This window comes from Typha latifolia, chromosome 2, assembly GCF_019914945.1.
Source record: "Typha latifolia isolate L0001 chromosome 2, TyphaL0001v2, whole genome shotgun sequence".
Taxonomy (NCBI): domain Eukaryota; kingdom Viridiplantae; phylum Streptophyta; class Magnoliopsida; order Poales; family Typhaceae; genus Typha; species Typha latifolia.
Genome location: NC_133087.1, coordinates 13,140,424 through 13,157,899, shown reverse-complemented (window position 1 = coordinate 13,157,899; position 17,476 = coordinate 13,140,424). Strand labels below are relative to the sequence as shown.

General features: G+C 36.5%; 1 protein-coding gene across 3 annotated transcripts in view; it reads left to right on the top strand.

The window, feature by feature from the left end:
- Positions 1–2,428: 2,428 nt before the first annotated feature.
- The window catches only part of LOC140782529 (ATP-dependent DNA helicase homolog RECG1, chloroplastic/mitochondrial), a 29,722-nt gene continuing 14,674 nt past the window's right edge, over positions 2,429–17,476 (top strand). For 2 of the 3 annotated variants that reach the window (XR_012107892.1, XM_073129143.1), the window contains exons 1-10: positions 2,429–2,704; positions 2,833–2,918; positions 3,018–3,153; positions 3,745–4,227; positions 4,306–4,418; positions 6,676–6,910; positions 12,179–12,342; positions 14,445–14,526; positions 15,999–16,088; positions 17,103–17,336. Coding sequence is in view for 2 of the 3 variants with exons in the window: in XM_073129143.1 (XP_072985244.1) it covers positions 2,666–2,704; positions 2,833–2,918; positions 3,018–3,153; positions 3,745–4,227; positions 4,306–4,418; positions 6,676–6,910; positions 12,179–12,342; positions 14,445–14,526; positions 15,999–16,088; positions 17,103–17,336 (1,662 nt within the window). In the remaining variant the exon portion in view is untranslated. Of the gene's footprint in view, positions 2,705–2,801; positions 2,919–3,017; positions 3,154–3,744; positions 4,228–4,305; positions 4,419–6,675; positions 6,911–12,178; positions 12,343–14,444; positions 14,527–15,998; positions 16,089–17,102; positions 17,337–17,476 lie in introns of all 3 variants that reach the window. The other variant, XM_073129144.1, reaches the window with a different exon arrangement.

Sequence of the window (17,476 nt, the reverse complement as noted above, 5' to 3'; positions counted from 1 at the left end):
AGCTAGCTAACTCTCAAATTTGTTTGCTTTTTTAATTGATGCAATTTCATTGTTCGTCGGGTTCTACCTATTTTCTTCTTATAGCTCTTCAAAAGCTACATGATCACAATATGAAAATAGAACAAAATGAGTGAGTGGATCGAGTTGAGGATGAATGCTGGCTAGTGTATCTGATTGTTCTCCTAATGTATCATTTTATGCAACTATTGTTGAGCTTTGAGAATCGTTTAGAACATTTTGAGTGGCTGCTGATTGCTTTACATTTTCTATATGATATTGTCTTTTCTCATCACTATCAAAATCCAATAGAATATATTGTCCAACACCATTCTCATTCTTTGGCCAAGTTTGATATTCATAAAAAATAACATTGCAGGTAATAACAAATTTCTTGGCGCTAGGATTGCAAAATAATTGATTACTAACACAAAGAAAAATAAATTTTTCTCCTCTATCATGTGTTAGTAATATTAATATTTCTATGGTATTATTTTAAAATAAATAATTTTGTGAGTATTTAGATTAGACACATTTTTATGATTATAAGTATTTGTTAGTTATTTAACTACTATTTTGTTAACTGCATCTTTTGATCTATTAACTACTTTAACTATTTTTTAATTATATACCTAATTTTTATTATCTAACTACTAGTGTCTTTTAGTTGGTGTTCTTTTATTTTCTTTAAATAGAAGATGGTGCTATTGTTTTAGATTATTTCAAAGACTTTAGTGCTGCTGTTACAATTAACCTTTGTTCATATCAATGTTCAATTTTGTGAGTTGCATTTTGATCCGTGGCGATCTTGTACCCCGAGAATATATTATCTTTGAAATTTCTAATCGCAATACTTTAATGCTGCTTCTCTCCCTTCATCTCTTTATCTCCGGAATGGTTTTTTATCTTTACTGCTACCATAGTTGTAGGCCAATCATAACCTTTAACCATCTATCGCATCTGCATTCGCAAGCTACCACCACCACCACCATCATCTATTGCTAAGCCACCTTCATCAACTACTTGGCCTCCACTCTATTATCACCTCCATCTTATACTTAGGAATCCGTGCCTCCATCCACGGACCTCAAATCCCGTGCAGACCTGAATAATCTCAATCGCTATAAAACAGATCAAACCGATTCGTAACAGTTTGCTCATGCTTCCTCTGGTGTCGTACATTGAAAAAAATAATAAAAGTGAGACTTTTATCCAATATATGAATGCTCTAATCAACTACATTAGGTTAAAGGTTGTCTTTATATATTACGAATCTCATAGATTTATTTGAGTTGTATACTCTACCGTGGTCAATGTTAAAAAAAATTTAGTTGATTTTCAGCTTCTTTCTTAATAGTACTGACCTTAAAAACTTTTAAAAGTAGAAAAAACTTCAGATTTTTCTTACAAAAGAAAAAAAATTCACGTGTTCCAACTAAAATCATTAATGAAGGTAATTATATATTTTTAACCTTTACTATAAGATGGATTAATTGGTCCTCAAAGATTGGAGTGCACCAACTCTAATGTTTTATTTGCTCTCCATGATTTTCCTTTTGAAAAAGGATCATGATGTTGTTTAAACACAAGGAATGGTGAAGAATATTACATTAGACTTGAGGAAGTGCAATTGATGTTGCTCTCAAATTTGAAAGTAGAGATTATTTGAGTATTATCACATATTAAAAAAAGGAAAAAAATAAAAAAAACTTATATAAAAATTTGGGTCTTTTATCTAATAACTTAAGCTCGTGGGCTGAGTTAAATTATAAAGTTTGTGCCAAATAATATCTCACTTGGATTAAGACTTCTCTATTTTTTCAACAATATTATTGTTGCTCTTATAGTTGATGAGCTGCTGATCTCGAGCTAACTCGTTTCATAAATAAGGCGAGCTTGATCAAGCCATATATCTCAACTCGTTTATCTTAGAAATAATTACATCTAGACCCCCTCTCATACTTATTTATTTGTATGATACATTAACTCATACTCCAAAATGCCAATACCGCTAAGAAATAACATATGAGTATTATACTATCAAACTACGAATAATTTTACCCCTATTTTAGAAAAAAGAAAAAGAGAAAAATCAATGGTAAATTAATTGTTGATATTTTTGTTATCACGGCACAGTGTATTTGCACACAAAAGCCCTCACGGGGCATTCACTTTAAAATTTAATTATATATTTTTTAAGAGCATAATCTTACTATTTCTAAAACATAAATTTTTTTGTTAAACAAATTCCCCCTAGTATAGCCTAACTCAATTTTTCATTGGTAAAAGATTTTTAAATTTTTTTTTATTCTTATAGAAAAATATAGAGTGTGGGTTGGGTCTGAAGAATGGTGCCTTAGCAATTTTCTTTTTATTTTTGACGAACGTCCTTGGTGTCTTTTAGCAATCAACAAAGCCATTTGTGTATCAAATACCACGAACTCGCATTTTCCCAACCCTCTGTATTCCTCTTGACTCGTTTTGCTTCATCCAATCTCCCTCTCTCCCTCTCTCCCTCTTTACCTCTCTTCTCCCGCTTTCCTATATGCTACAGTCGAACTTCTCTCGAACGACCGTCTTGGTCGACCTATCGAGCTCGAGCCGAGCCGCTCCTGCGTCAGCTCGCTCGAGTTCGGTTCTTTTACAACCCTTCTACTAATCTGGTATCATGGGTTTGAGTCATGGAAACATTGTACCGGCACTGAGGGTAAGGCTTCTCAAATCTTTGTTGTTTTTATTTTTTAGCTGTTTTTTGGTGGTATTTTCCGTGAGTGATAAGTTCCTGTAATTAAATTACCATGTAGATTTTCATCCGGCAAAGCTGATATTTTTCAGGGATTCAATGAGAGTAATCTAGCCGGTGCTATTTCTTTTCAAGTCGTGAGTGGATACCGCAACAAATTTTGTAGTAGAACAATGAGGTGGGGTGCAGATAATGCGGCTTTTGCCATCAAAGTTCATGATTTGGCGTAAAGTTTTAATCTTTTTTTTTTTTGTCACATACCAATTCCACTCCCCAGGTTTAGCAAGTTTCTTCATTCTAAGCTTGCGAGATGGTATTCTCGATCCGGTCACACCTCTGCGCAAAAGCTGCTGGAAGAAGTCAGTGGTTATACCACAGCAAGCATGTCAGAGAGGTCAAGAATTCTAAATAAGGTAATTAACAGTCGAAATGTTTTTGGCAGAACTGATTTATTAGATGTGTTATTGTTATCATTTCTCAAGATGGACTGTCAATAGATAAAGTATCTGTAAATCAAATCAATGAGGAGTAAAGCTGGTCAAGCCATATTACTCTCTGGAAAACTAGCAATTCCATCAAATCATGACCTGGAACACAGATCTGGACATAAACAGTCGTTTGAAAAATGCTTTGTTGTTATTTTTTTTGTTAACAACTAAATTGTGCCCTGATTGTTTGAGAACTCATTCTCATACCTCTTATTTTAGTCAAGTATGTGGAATCTCATATCAAGTCGCTAAGCATGTATACTGTCAATATATTTAGTAATTGAGAAAATGACTTTTAAGGAATGAGAAAAATTGTGTTGTATTAAATTCAATCCAGTATTGAATAGATGCATGAGGTATATAATTTTGACCACCTTACCTATTGGAGATATTCCTCTTTATTATAGTTGAAGTAGAAGTTTCTCTTTCTAGATACTCTTGTGCCACAATTGTTTAATTTGTTTTGTTATTTTGGTAGCATCCACATCCTAAAATTTGTTTCATTGAATCCTACAGGTGTCAATCTTAATGGGTTATAGTAACATACGAGATTTAATTGAGCAAGAAAGAACTCAAAGAGGATCTGAAATTGATTCTATAGGCATGCTTGATGATGTAGATTTTTCAGTGACTCGTGCAAGATTTCCATGTATCAAACTGGGTGATTCATCAGTTGTTGAATTGTATGATGAGATTTCATGCACAAAGAGCAATGAAAATAATTTATCACCTGAAAGCTGCACAAATTACAACTCTGACAGACTTGTTGCAGCTTGGCAGTTTCTGGGCCATTCATTCACAAATCTAAAACCTCTTGTTTCCACGGAAGAAAGTTCCTCTACAACGGATTATTACTATGAAGAAGTAGCAAGCAGTAAAGAGACTAACTATAAGTCACCGGTTATGCCTGATGAACCTGTTTTGGACAAACCTGTCAGATGTATACCTGGCACAACCAGTAGGCAGTGCCGCCAGCTTGAAGATAGTGGTTTCCACACGGTGTTATCTACATATTTGAATTTGTTAATCACTTAATCTAGAAGTCTTCCACTGTGCTCATACTTAGATTTTCTACAGGTGCGAAAATTGCTGCATCATTTTCCTCGAACTTATGCTGATCTGCAAAATGCTCAGGGTTCTATAGATGATGGGCACTACTTGATGTTTGTTGGAACTATTTTATCCTCAAGGTAGGTGAATCCAAAATTTAAATAATCATGGCAACTTGATGTCTCGAACTATAGTATTGTTCTTGGATATCTCAAAGAAATATATTAACCCACTATTATGTTTGAGCCAGAGATTTTTCTTAGATTGATGGCTGATTGGTTGAATTTTTGACTTTTCTTAGGTTGCTACTGGTACTTGCATTCTTGCTAAGGATAAGTATAGGATGATTAACTTCAAAAGAAAAAAAGATCAAATGGTTTCTCATTTTTTAAATAATTAAAGGCTTAAGTTCCTTTTACTTGAGAGGAAGAAAATCCTTCCTCTGCTGATTACCTAGGTAGTACCTATGGACATATAAGTGGAAATAAGATCACAAGATCACAAGATCCTGGGTTTTAAGGTGAGACAGATACTTAAGAATGAATTTCTATAGGAATGTAAAGTTGGGATTCTTTTTTAGTTATGGTATATGGCCAAGTAGGAACCTACATTTTGGAGTAAACATCCTGCATGCATTTGCAGGCGTTGTGTGCTAGGACAATCTTGGATGCCACTTGAGATGATAGTTAAGGCTTGCCTTATCCATCCTGATGATGCTGATTTGGTTAATAGAATATGAAGGAGTTGCAATTTTTTAAAAAAATTCTTTTTCTTAATTTTAAAGTGATGGTCTCCGATTGCTTTGGCGGTGCTCTGATGCTCCGATTTGATGATGCAACTCTGACAGGAAGAATGAAAAAAAGAAAATGGGAGGAGGGAAGAGGGGAAAATGGCTGTAATCATGGTTTGCCGTATTGGCTGATCTGGATCGGGATCAGTCGAATCTGATCTCGATGTAAGCTCGATCCGAACTCTTTCTCTCTTTCACTCTTTCTTTTCACTCTCTTTTACTCTTTTTCTTTCTTTTTACTCTTTCTTTCTTTTATTCTCTCCTTACATATAATCATTGTTTCTCTTACGGAGAGATCTAGCTCCGACGAACTCCGATGAACTCCGACAAACTTCGGTATATAATTTTTTAATTAAAATTTTTAATTCTCTCTCAGTTTTTTCATTTCTTCCACTCTCTTTTTTTCTTCTCTTTTCTTCTTCTTCTTCTTCTTCACTATATCATGGTTTTTTTTTGTTTGATTTTCTTCCACTCACGCTCTTTCTAATCTCTTCTTCTTTTCAATTTTTATTCCACTATAGTTTTTATTTTTTTATTTTTGGTAAACTTGTTTTTAAATTTTTAGAAGTTTTTCTACATTTTTAAATAATATTTAGAATTTTATGTAATTAGAAAGTCTGATCCGATCCAGGCAACCGATATGGCTGATATGGCCAATCTGATCGATACGTATCATTTTTTTGGAAGGCCAATCCCAATCCCAATCCCAATTTTTTGAACCTTGGCTGTAATTAGAGGAAAAAGTGAAATTAGAGTTTATGATTTATAAAGTAGGTTTTTTTAATTTGGAGTTGGGAATCAAATGTTTTGGTTAGAACTCTCGCACCCACCTCTTCCTCGTTGTGTAATGGGAGAGGAGAGAAGGGCTGCACGTGAGCGCTAATTTTTTTTTTTTTTTCCAATTGTTGTACCAGTGCTCAATCAAAGGAGGTGTTTGAATGGAGCTCGCACTTCTCTTATATTTATATCAAGATTGTGTCCTTTGGAGTTAGGACCATATTCCTTTTGTTTCAAGCAGTTGAGATTTTATTGGTGAAAGGATAGCACAAAATAAACTTTTGGATCTTGTTGCTGAATAAGGGATGATATTCATGAATTAACCCTCCCTTGTTCATGAATTATAGCCAAACACATCTTATATGCATTTCTCTCTCTAAAATAGAGATGTGGCTTGATCAATGCACTTTATCAATGTTATCCTATTTGTGGTGGAAGGTAGCAAATGCCCATTCCTTACTGTAGCCCCTGTCGTTCCATACCATGCATAACTCCCTTAACCATGTTTTAACCTTATGTGACAACCAAATGACACATTTAAGTTACATATTTCGGGTAGGTTTATCTATATTTAAAGCTTTTGGTTACCAACTTGTTTCTGCATTGAATGTTCCGTCATTTGTCTTCTGAGAATGATGCTACTCATTTTATTTTCAGAAGTAGGGAAGAATTATCCTCATATAATCAGTCTAGTTCTTTTTTACATTCCGACTTGCACATTCTTTGATATTTTCCAAAATTTTGCTGCATAACAGTCAAAGTCACATCTTAATAGGTGAATATGATCAGCTTTTTTATTCAAATATGTCTAATGCCTCTACTTTCCTCAGGGGAATCAGGGCTAGCTCTTCTTTTTCATTCCTTGAGGTGGTTGTTAGCTGTGAGCTTCTACGTATTGAAGTACCTTCTGAATTGAAGAATGAGAACTTCAGCATTGAGGAAAAGAAGATCATTTATTTGCATTTGAAGAAGTTCTTTCGTGGCAGACGTTTTACATGCCAACCTTTTCTTAGAAGTATCCAGTCGAAGTACAATGAGGGAGATCATGTATATGTTAGTGGTAAGGTAGGTGATATTCATATTCTGCATTTTTTTTCTAATTAATATTTTTATTGCTTTATGATGATGAATCCATCTCATGGGAATGCATTCTTCCTTTTTAAATAATTAAACAACTATAAAGATTAAAGAATATCTAATTATTTCAACTTTGTTAATCTCAAAATTATGTATGGAAACAAGTAATGATATTTAAAAAGATGTCTTCTATTGTATATTTTTATATGAAGATAGGGTGATATTCAGTCTTCTATGGCTGTGCCTTCCCAAGTGAGGGCCCTAAGGAGCCAAAGAGAAGAGACAGTTCTCATCCCTTTTCTTTGCCTCTCACTTCGACAATGGGGTTTGCAGTGCGGCATGACAAGGAGGAAGGAGCAGATGACTAAAGAGAGAGGGAATAGAGGAAGAGGAAGAGGGTAGGTGATGTGGCAATTTGGAATGAGTTGGCACTAAGGAAACCTAGATTAATTAATAGGTTTGAAAAGTCTTTATTTTAGTAATATTTTACAGAAATAAGATTATCAATCCATTTCTATTGTATGTAATATGTACTTCAGCGGCAATATAATTCATAATATGATGATAACATTGTTATTCAAAGTGTTCCATAAGAAGGTTGTGTTGGCTGCCATGGTGGATTCGCCATCTAACCATTATGCTAAAGCTGTTGTGGCCCAGAAAGGCATTTTGGACTGCGGTGGCTGCTTCAGCTGATACCAGCCTGCTATAGTGGGCTAAATAGTGGTACCGCTTCAAGACCAACTAATTATAAGTTAACAACTAACTTGTTTTCTCCATCTTCTCAGTTTCTACTTTCTAAAACCTACGTAAAGAAATTTAGTTGTGTTTACTAGAAAAAAATGCTAAAGTTTACTACAATCAGCAGTTTTTTTAATTCTTCTTGACTGAGATACAAAAGAAGAAAACTAGTATAGTTTCACTTTAATTTATTTGCAAATGTTTCTAAAGTTTTACATAATATGCTGATCATATTTATCATGTGTTGAATGTTGATAATTTGTCAAATTTGTCTTTTTTATTTGATTATATATTAGATAGATAGCCTAGGTAATATATTTTTGTAATATTTTTATTTGAAACCCCCCTCGGGCCTATATCACCTGCCATGCTGCCCCGTACCATGTGATCTCTTGGCCACTATGTACTCGCCACATGCTTTTTAGAACATTGATTGTCTGTAAAGGGCATTAGTTCATGTGATAGTAGAGGTTGTCTTTTGCATCTAAGAATTCATAGGTACAAGTCACAAAACAACCTTTATAGAAATGAGGATAATGCTGTATATAGTCCCTCCAAAACCTTGCATTGATGGGAGTGCTGTGCACTAGGACTCCCTTTCACTTGTTATATGCTGCTATTATAATGCCCTTCAAGTATTGCACTGTAATATGATTTAGATATTAATGCAATGTTATTTGGAATTTCGGATATTATATAACAGTCAGGCTGTAGATTAATTTCAGTTAGAATATTTATACAGCATGTCACGACCCAAGATAGGAATCATGACCGGCCATGCACTTCAATATGCTTGAGATATACGAAGCCTTACTAATACTTCCTAAGTGTACAATGGCAAGAATAAATAAACGAAGAAAATCTGCTTTATTAAATTTAAACTAATTGTAATAATTATAAAACAATGTCATTGCTTTAGAGTCTCTAAACGAAATAAATTTAACATTTAATCTAAAGCATAAAATTTAAAAGAGCGGAAAGGTAAATAGGTGGGTCCTAAGTGGAGGCGGGGTCCGGGTACGTCTCGCTCAATCATCACGCTGACTATTACCTGAGATAATATAAAAAAAGAGAGAAAAGAAATCCATGAGCCTACTACTATAGCTCAGTCAGTGGAATCCACTTGAAAACCAAATAAATTCTAAAATTTATTAGTGTTGAATAAAACCTAAAATCAACGATATACATAACAATTTACAATAGACATGTTCTTTAAATAATGACAATAATAACAATAGAGAGACATAACTTGTAACCTTGCACAGTTTTAACATATTAACGTCTTTCCAATATTTATACTGTCATTTGTCTCAATGGGTCTATACCCTGTGGATCCACATCAACTAGAAGTCACCTCGAGATGACGCTCAGGACTTTTCTTCATAGCTGATCCGGTTAGGGTCATCAAATTGTATCATTATGTGATCAACACACTCTGTTTTTTCCACTAACCGTTGAGAGAGGTTAGAGTCACCTAGGAAAATTTTCATTCTTCCTAGGACTGTTTCCTAACCTCGCCAGAGTCACCTAAGAAAGTTATTGCAGTGATCTGATTAGCTCATTTGCATTCCGCATGAGTCCGTTAGTGCCTTGCTTCCTGCAAGCTCTTTAATGAAACCTGTCCGAGACCCGAGAAGGCAACCCGATTGGGAGTCAGAGGATCATTTTGTCTTGCTGGGGACTTAAATAAAAAAAGCTGAACTTCCATCCCCTTTGATGAACCGAAGGGCTTTCCCCTGGACTTCTAGATAGACGAGTCACCACGGAAAATCGCAAGCGATCTATACCGAGACTGTTCTCTAAGTCATACCAATACTAGTCTCATTTTTTTTTCACTAAAATTTAATATTTGCACAAGGTATGTCGATGCACTGAGTGTAATAATTAAATACACATAGAAAATGTAACAATTAAATTTGCACGTAAGGATGAAATAAATAATTTTGCACACAGTAAATTACATGGTTTGACAAAGGTACGAATATATAACAAAAATAAATATGTGAGTGAACTCACTCACTAGAGTCTAGGCAAGACAACTGAAATCTCAAATCTCTTGCTCACGTGCTAAAAATCACCATATTTAATAATAAATAACAATAACATTTTTAATTAAAAAAATATTAAAAATTTCTACAATTTAACTCAAAAATTAATAATTTGGGCCAAAATAAGCCCAAATCAGTTGGGCTGGGCTGCAGTTGGCCCGCAGTCCACCCAACCAACACTTAAATGGATTGGGCCCAAGCCCAATCCAATTAACTAATGGAACCGGGTCGGGTTCCTTGGATTCAGATCCAATTCGACCCGAATCCAACAACTTAAATGGATTGGGCCTAATGACCAATCCAATTAACTAATGGAACTGGGTCGGGTTCCTTGGATTCAGATCCAACCCGACCCGAATTCAACAACTTAATGGGAGAAGGCCAAACTCGGGTTGCCCGAGTCTGTCTTCTCTAAGCCGAAGAGAGAGAGAGAGGAAAGGAGAGAGAGGAAGACGCCGGCGGCCACTGCATCGACAGTTCGTCGGCCGCACCTTTAGCTCCCCAACACCCACACGGTGCCGCCGTCCTCGTGAGGTGGAGGAGAACTCACGAACGACGATCGATCCCATGGCCGACGACGACTGGAGCCACGAGGGCTCCAACGGTGAACGCCCACGGCAAGACGCTTCCAGATGGAGCGGTAGCGACCCAAAGTCGCCGGCCGACCTAATTTGCCGGCGAAGCCGAGGAACCCCCAAATTAGATATTTTTAATTTACTTTATTAAATTGAAATTAAACTTGAGGGGTGGGAGAGGGCTTACCAAGGAGTCACGTGGTGGTCTCTGTTGGCTCTGGCGGCGCTCTTGCAGGCCGATTCCACGGCGTGACTCCGACGGTGAGGAAGAAGAAAGCGAAAGTGGGAAGGAAGAAAAGAGAGGAGGCTGAGGTGGTTAAGCAGATAGAGAGAGAGGATTAGGGTTTTAATTTATAGATTAAAAGAAGATCAAATCTAATCTGATTCTGATTAGATGAGATCTTCTCTGCACCTCATCGCGTGCTGGAGAGAGAGAGGGGAGGGGCTGCACGTGCACCCTCCTCTCTCAACCCCTAAATTTTTTTTTCTGGTTCTTACATCTAAGTACACTTAAGTCATCATGGAAAGTCAGGAGTCATCTATACCAGGACTGTTCTCTAAGTCATACCAAATATTAGTTATATTTTTTCACTAATATTCTTGTTTATTAACAAATTGCTATTTGCACGAAGTATAACAATACATTGAGTCATATATTCTGCACAAAGAAATATAATAATAAATTTAGGCATACAAAAATAAATAGTTTGATAAAAAGTACGAAAGACAATACGAATAAAGATGAGTGAACCCACTCACTTGAGTCTTAGATAAAATAATTAAAATCTCTAATCTCTAGTCCACATACTAATAAACACCACCTTTAAATAATAAAGAAATAATATAAATTTAATTTAAGCTCTAATAAAATATTCTGAATTTTAAAACTAAATAAATGGGTAATATATGTTGATTTAAACCCATTAAATTGGATTGGAGTCGACAAAATTTAATTAATCGGGTTAGGCCAAGGCCCAACCAATAAATTGGCAATGGAGTGGGCTGCGAGTTAACTTGCAGTCTAACATTTGATAATTTAGTTCTGATAATTTAGTTTTGGTCGGGTCTTGAATTCGAAATCCAGCCTAAACTTGCAACTAAAAGAAAAAGAGTTGGCTCATGTTTAACCCGAGCCCAACCAACCTTTCTTTCTCAAGGAGGTCGACGTGTGCGCGCATGCCATCGGCCACACCCCAAGCTCTCCTCCACTCTCGTAGTCCGTAGACCACATGAGATGGAGGAGAAGCCACTGGCGACAACCAACGACCTTAAACCTTGGCCGGTGGCAATCTTAGCCATGAGAGCTCCAAAGGGAGTATCCATGGCACGAACCCGGCAACGCAAGATTCCGATGAAGACTCGACATTGACCCGAAGCCGTCCATTGGTCCAAAGCGAATGAAGCCACAATACCAAGGAAATTAGGTATTTATAATGTACCATATTAAATTTAAATTAAATTTGAGGGGTGGGAGAGGGCTTACCGATGAGTTGCATGGTGGTCTCCGATTGTTCCAGCGGTTCGATTCCATGACGATGACCCTAACGGTAAAGAAAGGAAGAAGAATGAGAGGGAAGAAATGGCTGGGGTAAAAGAGAAGGGGATCTAGGGTTTTATTTATAGACAAAATCCAACTCTAATTTTGATTTGGATTCGACTGAAACTCCCGCGACTGTGAGGACATAAAATTTCCTCTCTAATCCAACTAATTTCTTAATCAAGATCTAATTACACTATATCCTAGAATTTCAGGGCCTTTTGTACATGCTTGTGACAATTGACTACTATTTCCGTGGCTTAATTGTTCTGGTTCCACCATATTGTCATGTATATGATTTATTGACGTAGACCTTTCATTATCTTTGATTAAATGTTTATGGTGTTTTTTGCAGGTTAAGAAAATGCGTATTGAAGACCATTATGAGATGAGAGAGTACAACATTGACATGCTTGGAGAGGAGGAAGAGCGGTATGCACAACTTGAGAGGAGGCCATATCCTCTGTACCCATCAAAAGCGGGTTTGAAACCAAACTTTCTTGGGGACATCATATCTAGGTCAGTGGTCAGTTTCAACATGTTAGAGTCTTCCTAAATCTGTGTTTTTTCTTATCTTTTTTTATTTCCTCATGCTTTTGCACAATTGCAGTTCTGTATTAGTTGTTGGTTTCTCATAGCTGGTTTATCAAAATAAGTTTTAAGATGTTCTGGGAGGGTTTTACTTGAAGACAATGCATTTTTTAAGATATTTTCAGATTCTCCATCATTTATTCTGAACACATATGCTCTTATGAATATTTCATGCTCTTGGAGTGTTTGATGGCCATCAGATTCATTCTGTCTCAGCGTTCTGCTAACTACTTGAGAAGGTGTCAAACTGTCCACTGAATCATTTTCAGAAGAGGGCTTAACTCAATTGTATAAATACACACCAGCTTCTCTCATTTTCTGTGCCTTTAACCTTTTCTCAGAACAAAACCTTGTAAATTAATCAAAGAACATACTATCTCTAAAGATGGTCTTTTAGCATTAGAGTAACTACCAACTACCAACTATCAACTACCAACTACCTACTACCTTATGTAGCTGCTTCCAGTCTTACTATTCTAGTCTATGATAAATGTAGCCTTTTATTTTATGTGCCTCTTGATTTACCTTTCTCAAGACTAATACTGCAAAGTTTGAGCTGCAAGCTAGCTCACGTTAGGGTGCCGTAGCTCAACGAGGAAGGAGATGGGTGGTCAGGTCAAATAAATACTTAACTTATGTTGTGGATTGCTCGATGGTGAGCAACGAAGGGTGAAGGCGAATAGTCTTCCTATCACCTCTTTTTCTCCCTCTCTTTCGGCATGGCCGGCAAGTGCCATGTTGTGCTGGCCATTGTGTGGCACGACCATCCTTGATTGGAGGTTCATAAGCTATTGGATGGAGACTCTTGACTTTTCCCCCTTTGTTATGGTTACCATCAAGGATGGCCGTGCCGACCGACATGGGGCGTGCCGGCGGCGTACCGGCATGTGGCACGAGAGTGCCGCACGACACCCCTCCTAACGCATCGCTACTCATCATCGACCTCGTCGCCCGCCGCTCGCTTCATGCCCTAGCCCCCGAGAGAAGACAATCCAGATCTGTACCCGCAACTTAAATTTTAAACCCTCTCCCGATCTCTCTCTCTCTCTCTCTCTCTCAATCCCTCTGCCTCGATCGTCTTCTCTCTCGAGGGCTAGGGCACGAAGCGGGCGGCGATGGCGACTACAATGGCAAATGTGAGTATCCCTTACCTCTTTCTCTCATTCTCTTACGGCACGGCCGGCAAATGCCGCGGCACGTGCCGTGCCTGTGGCACGGCCATCATTGGTTACCATTGTCACCTACCAGCTTGATTTTTACTTCTTTTATTTTCCCATTATTTTGCAAGAATGTAATACCTTTTCTAAGATTCCCTTTTTGTACTCTTAAAGTATGATATGATACTTGATTGATGTTTTTGTTCGTTCTTCTTGTGGTAAATATTTGCCTTATTTATGAACATAACTTAATATATGGAAGGTTATCATATTTTGCTTAGCATGGAAGCTTTTCACATTAACTCCAAAGAGCAACTTCTTGCCATGAACTAGGAGTGCAGCAAGTGGGGCCTTCTTACTTGTGTAATACTGTTCTTGAAGAAGTGATTAAGGAATTGCTCGCCATATGTTTACTGAGCTTTTCAAGTAATAACAAGTAAACATACTAAACTAACAGCTATTGTTTTGATGATAATATGAATGCAACTAGAAGTATAAATATTTGAAACTCTTAAAGATAAACATGCAACACACTTCCTTTTCCCCTTTCCTAGAAGTGCTCTACTTTGCAGACTTGTCATCCAAACTTTTTGAGAAATACCATAATGAAATACTTTTATTAGTTATTTCACCAAATAGTGTAATCTAAAATACCCCTAGATATAGATAGGGCTGAGAGGGCAAACGGAGTTTTCCATGAGATGGGAAATGAAACCTTTTAGCTCCCATGCAATTATTGAATTTGTATTTCTCACTGCTTTCTTGGAATTTCAATTTGTACTTAAAAATGAAGTAGGAGTTTTTATTTGTGAATACTAAGGTCTTTTTCTATTGTCTTTGCAAGGTTGTGTTCTAACTTACATGTATATGCAGAGCTTTGAAGATTTTGACTTCTGATATGGATCCTATGCCCCCTGAGATTCTTACAGAGTTCAACTTATTAAATCTTGTTGATGTAAGTCTGTAATTCAATTCTATTTCTTAGCTTCAATCATTAAGTTGACCTGATGGAAGAATTTAGTTTCTTCTATGCAAAGTCTTTTGTTCTGTGTGATTTAGTCTGTTTTGCTGGCCTCTACAAAAATAAGGAAAACTTTGAAGGTCTAAAATATGTCTGTCTTCAGGACTGCATTTGCCTGTTTGGTCAGTGACATTTGTTGCAATTGTTTAATGGTTTGCTTTCTCAAGAACATCACATCTATTGAACTCCAGTTGGGTGATGATTACCCTCTTTCAAATATGACCTGTTACATCAGCATTGGGGTGTCAAATATGGTTGTTAGCTTGAAAACCGCTCAATCTAGTCCAGTTTTCGGCTATGTTTGTGCTTATTAAATGAGCCGAGTTTGAGCTCAAATTATGAGCTTGTTTGAGAAGCATGTACAAATTTCCTACTTCTGGAGCTCCGGAACATTTTGTGGCATGAGCAGATTACTTCCTGTGGTATGAGCAGACTAAATCTCATGTTCTGAGCAGACTTTTTCTTTATAGCTACACTAGAACTTGTGTTTCTTTTAGGAACTGGCCCAAGCTTGGACGAGTTTGGTATTAATGCGAGTCGATCTTGAGGCAACACTTACAGTTATTAAGCTGGAGTCGCTTGAGGTTGGCTTATGGTACACATGCATTTCAACTTGCTCGACTTGGCTCATTTGCATTAGAACATTGGAATTTGAACTATTTAACTGTATCAGGCTCGTCTACATTAGCACAACAGAGCTTTTCATTTTCTCAAACCTTGGAAAAAATTTATCCCATCAAGTGTTTATTGCAATCAAAGTACTTCTCCGTTACATATAAGTGAGCAAAAGAGCTGCTTAATGATGTCAATTGTGGGCAGTAAAGTTTGTGGTGACAACTAATGGACTAATGTTTTACACAATAAATATGGAGGAGAAAATGTTTGACTGAATGAGATTAATAGTGTTAATTTGCTAATCTGCTGAAGTAACCCAATGAGCTGGTGTTTATTGACGTTCATTTTCATGACTAGCAGGCTGATTCTGAAATGTGCTTGACACAGTTCTCGTCTAAGATGATCAACTGTGAAAGCACTGCTAAGAGTAACCATTATCAGTTTTAAATTGTAGTTGCCTGTTACAATATGTTGAGTTGCCATCACTTTGTAGATTTAAATTTGATGAAATTTGATTATTTTGTTGAGGACTCAGCCTTTTTAGTAATGTGCTCTAGGGGTGAGCTGAAGTTGATTTCTGATTATACTTGTTATTGTAGAATTACTAGTATTTTGTCCATCTGTTCCCTTATAATTTGGAAATGCTGTCTAATAATGATATGATTAGTCCCTCTTCTAAGGCCTGTCTGTTAGAGTTATTATTTGTATATTTGTTTTTTTGTTGTTGTTTATACAGTTATACTGGTCTGTTGATTTTATCAAATAGTTTCCACTTTTCTGACTAATTGCAGGCCTACATGGGAATTCATCAACCTAAACATTTAAATGAAGCTGATTTGGCTCGTAGAAGAATTATATTCGATGATTTCTTTTACCTTCAGGTAATGAATATCATGTATATCAAATTAGTTGCAGCAGCTTCATATGGGGGTTAACTCATGCATACTTAAACTACAAACTTGCGATTTTGATCTCTTAAATGGTTATATCTGGCTCTCATTGCATGATGGGAAAATGCAAATATTTGTGTCTGTGTATCTGATTTCTTGCTTGTGGCATCATACTTCTACTGATATTATAAAGTAGAAAAATCAAGTAATCCATGCAAGTTGAGGTATGGTTGTTTTTTTGGTTGGAACACCTCGGTGAACAGGTTACCCAGTGAAAAGGTACCAGGTGCCAACTGTTTCTAGAGCTGCGTTATGAAGTTTCTGAAATTGATTTGTCTAGTACAATGATTGTTTAATCGAACATGAAAAATGTGCACATTTCTACTGCCAACTTCCAATTTTTGTTTTTGTTTTTTTTGTGTGTGTGTGTGTGGTGGTGGTGGGGTTTGCCTAATATTTTCCCAAGGCCATTCATTTTTCTTTTCCTGTTTGTTGTGCTACAAAGGGAACATATATATGAAACTCTAGAAGGTTGTTCTTTATTTCTTTTCCTGTTTGTTGTGCTACAAAGGGAACACATATATAAAACTTTGGAATTCTTAGCTGGAGTTTCATTTTACATTGGAGTTTTTGTCTTTAATATCTTCGTTACTTAAATACTCCGGTAACTTTGGTGTAAGAAAAAATTTGGCATCCTGTAGTGGAGTTTCCGTTTCTCAGTATACTAGCAATTGTGTTACTGCCTTTCTGGGAAACTTATCATATGCTTTGTCAAAAGTGACGTCGTGAAGTTCCATATATATATATAGATATATATATAGGATGCTGCACATGGTACAAGGGTTGAAAAGGAAAATTTGTTATACTATGTTGAATCAGAGATTATTCTTGAATTATTCTGCACATGGTACAAGGGTTGAAAAGGAAAATTTGTTATACTATGTTGATTCAATTATTCTTGAATCAGAGATTCTTATACTATGTTGTGATTTGTTATTATTCCAGTTGGGGAGACTATTTCAAATGCTTCAAGCACTTGGTACAAGGGTTGAAAAGGAAAATTTGTTGTATAGATACAAAAACCAAGAGCTAAATGCTGCTTGTGTGAAGGAATGGTCTTCTCTTACTAGGGCATTGTTAGAAGCTCTTCCATATTCATTGACTCCTGGTCAGTTGAACGCGGCATCAGAGATTATTTGGGATCTCAAGAGACCAGTCCCAATGAATAGGCTTCTGCAGGTACTGGCATGAGGTTTTTGCCTTTTCAACTATTTTCAGATAGCTTTTTGTGGTGTTTCTACTCCAGCAGTTGTGTGTTGGTTCTTTCTATTGCACTAGCTCCTATAGATTTCCGGTAAATCATGCCTCCTATGTTGTAA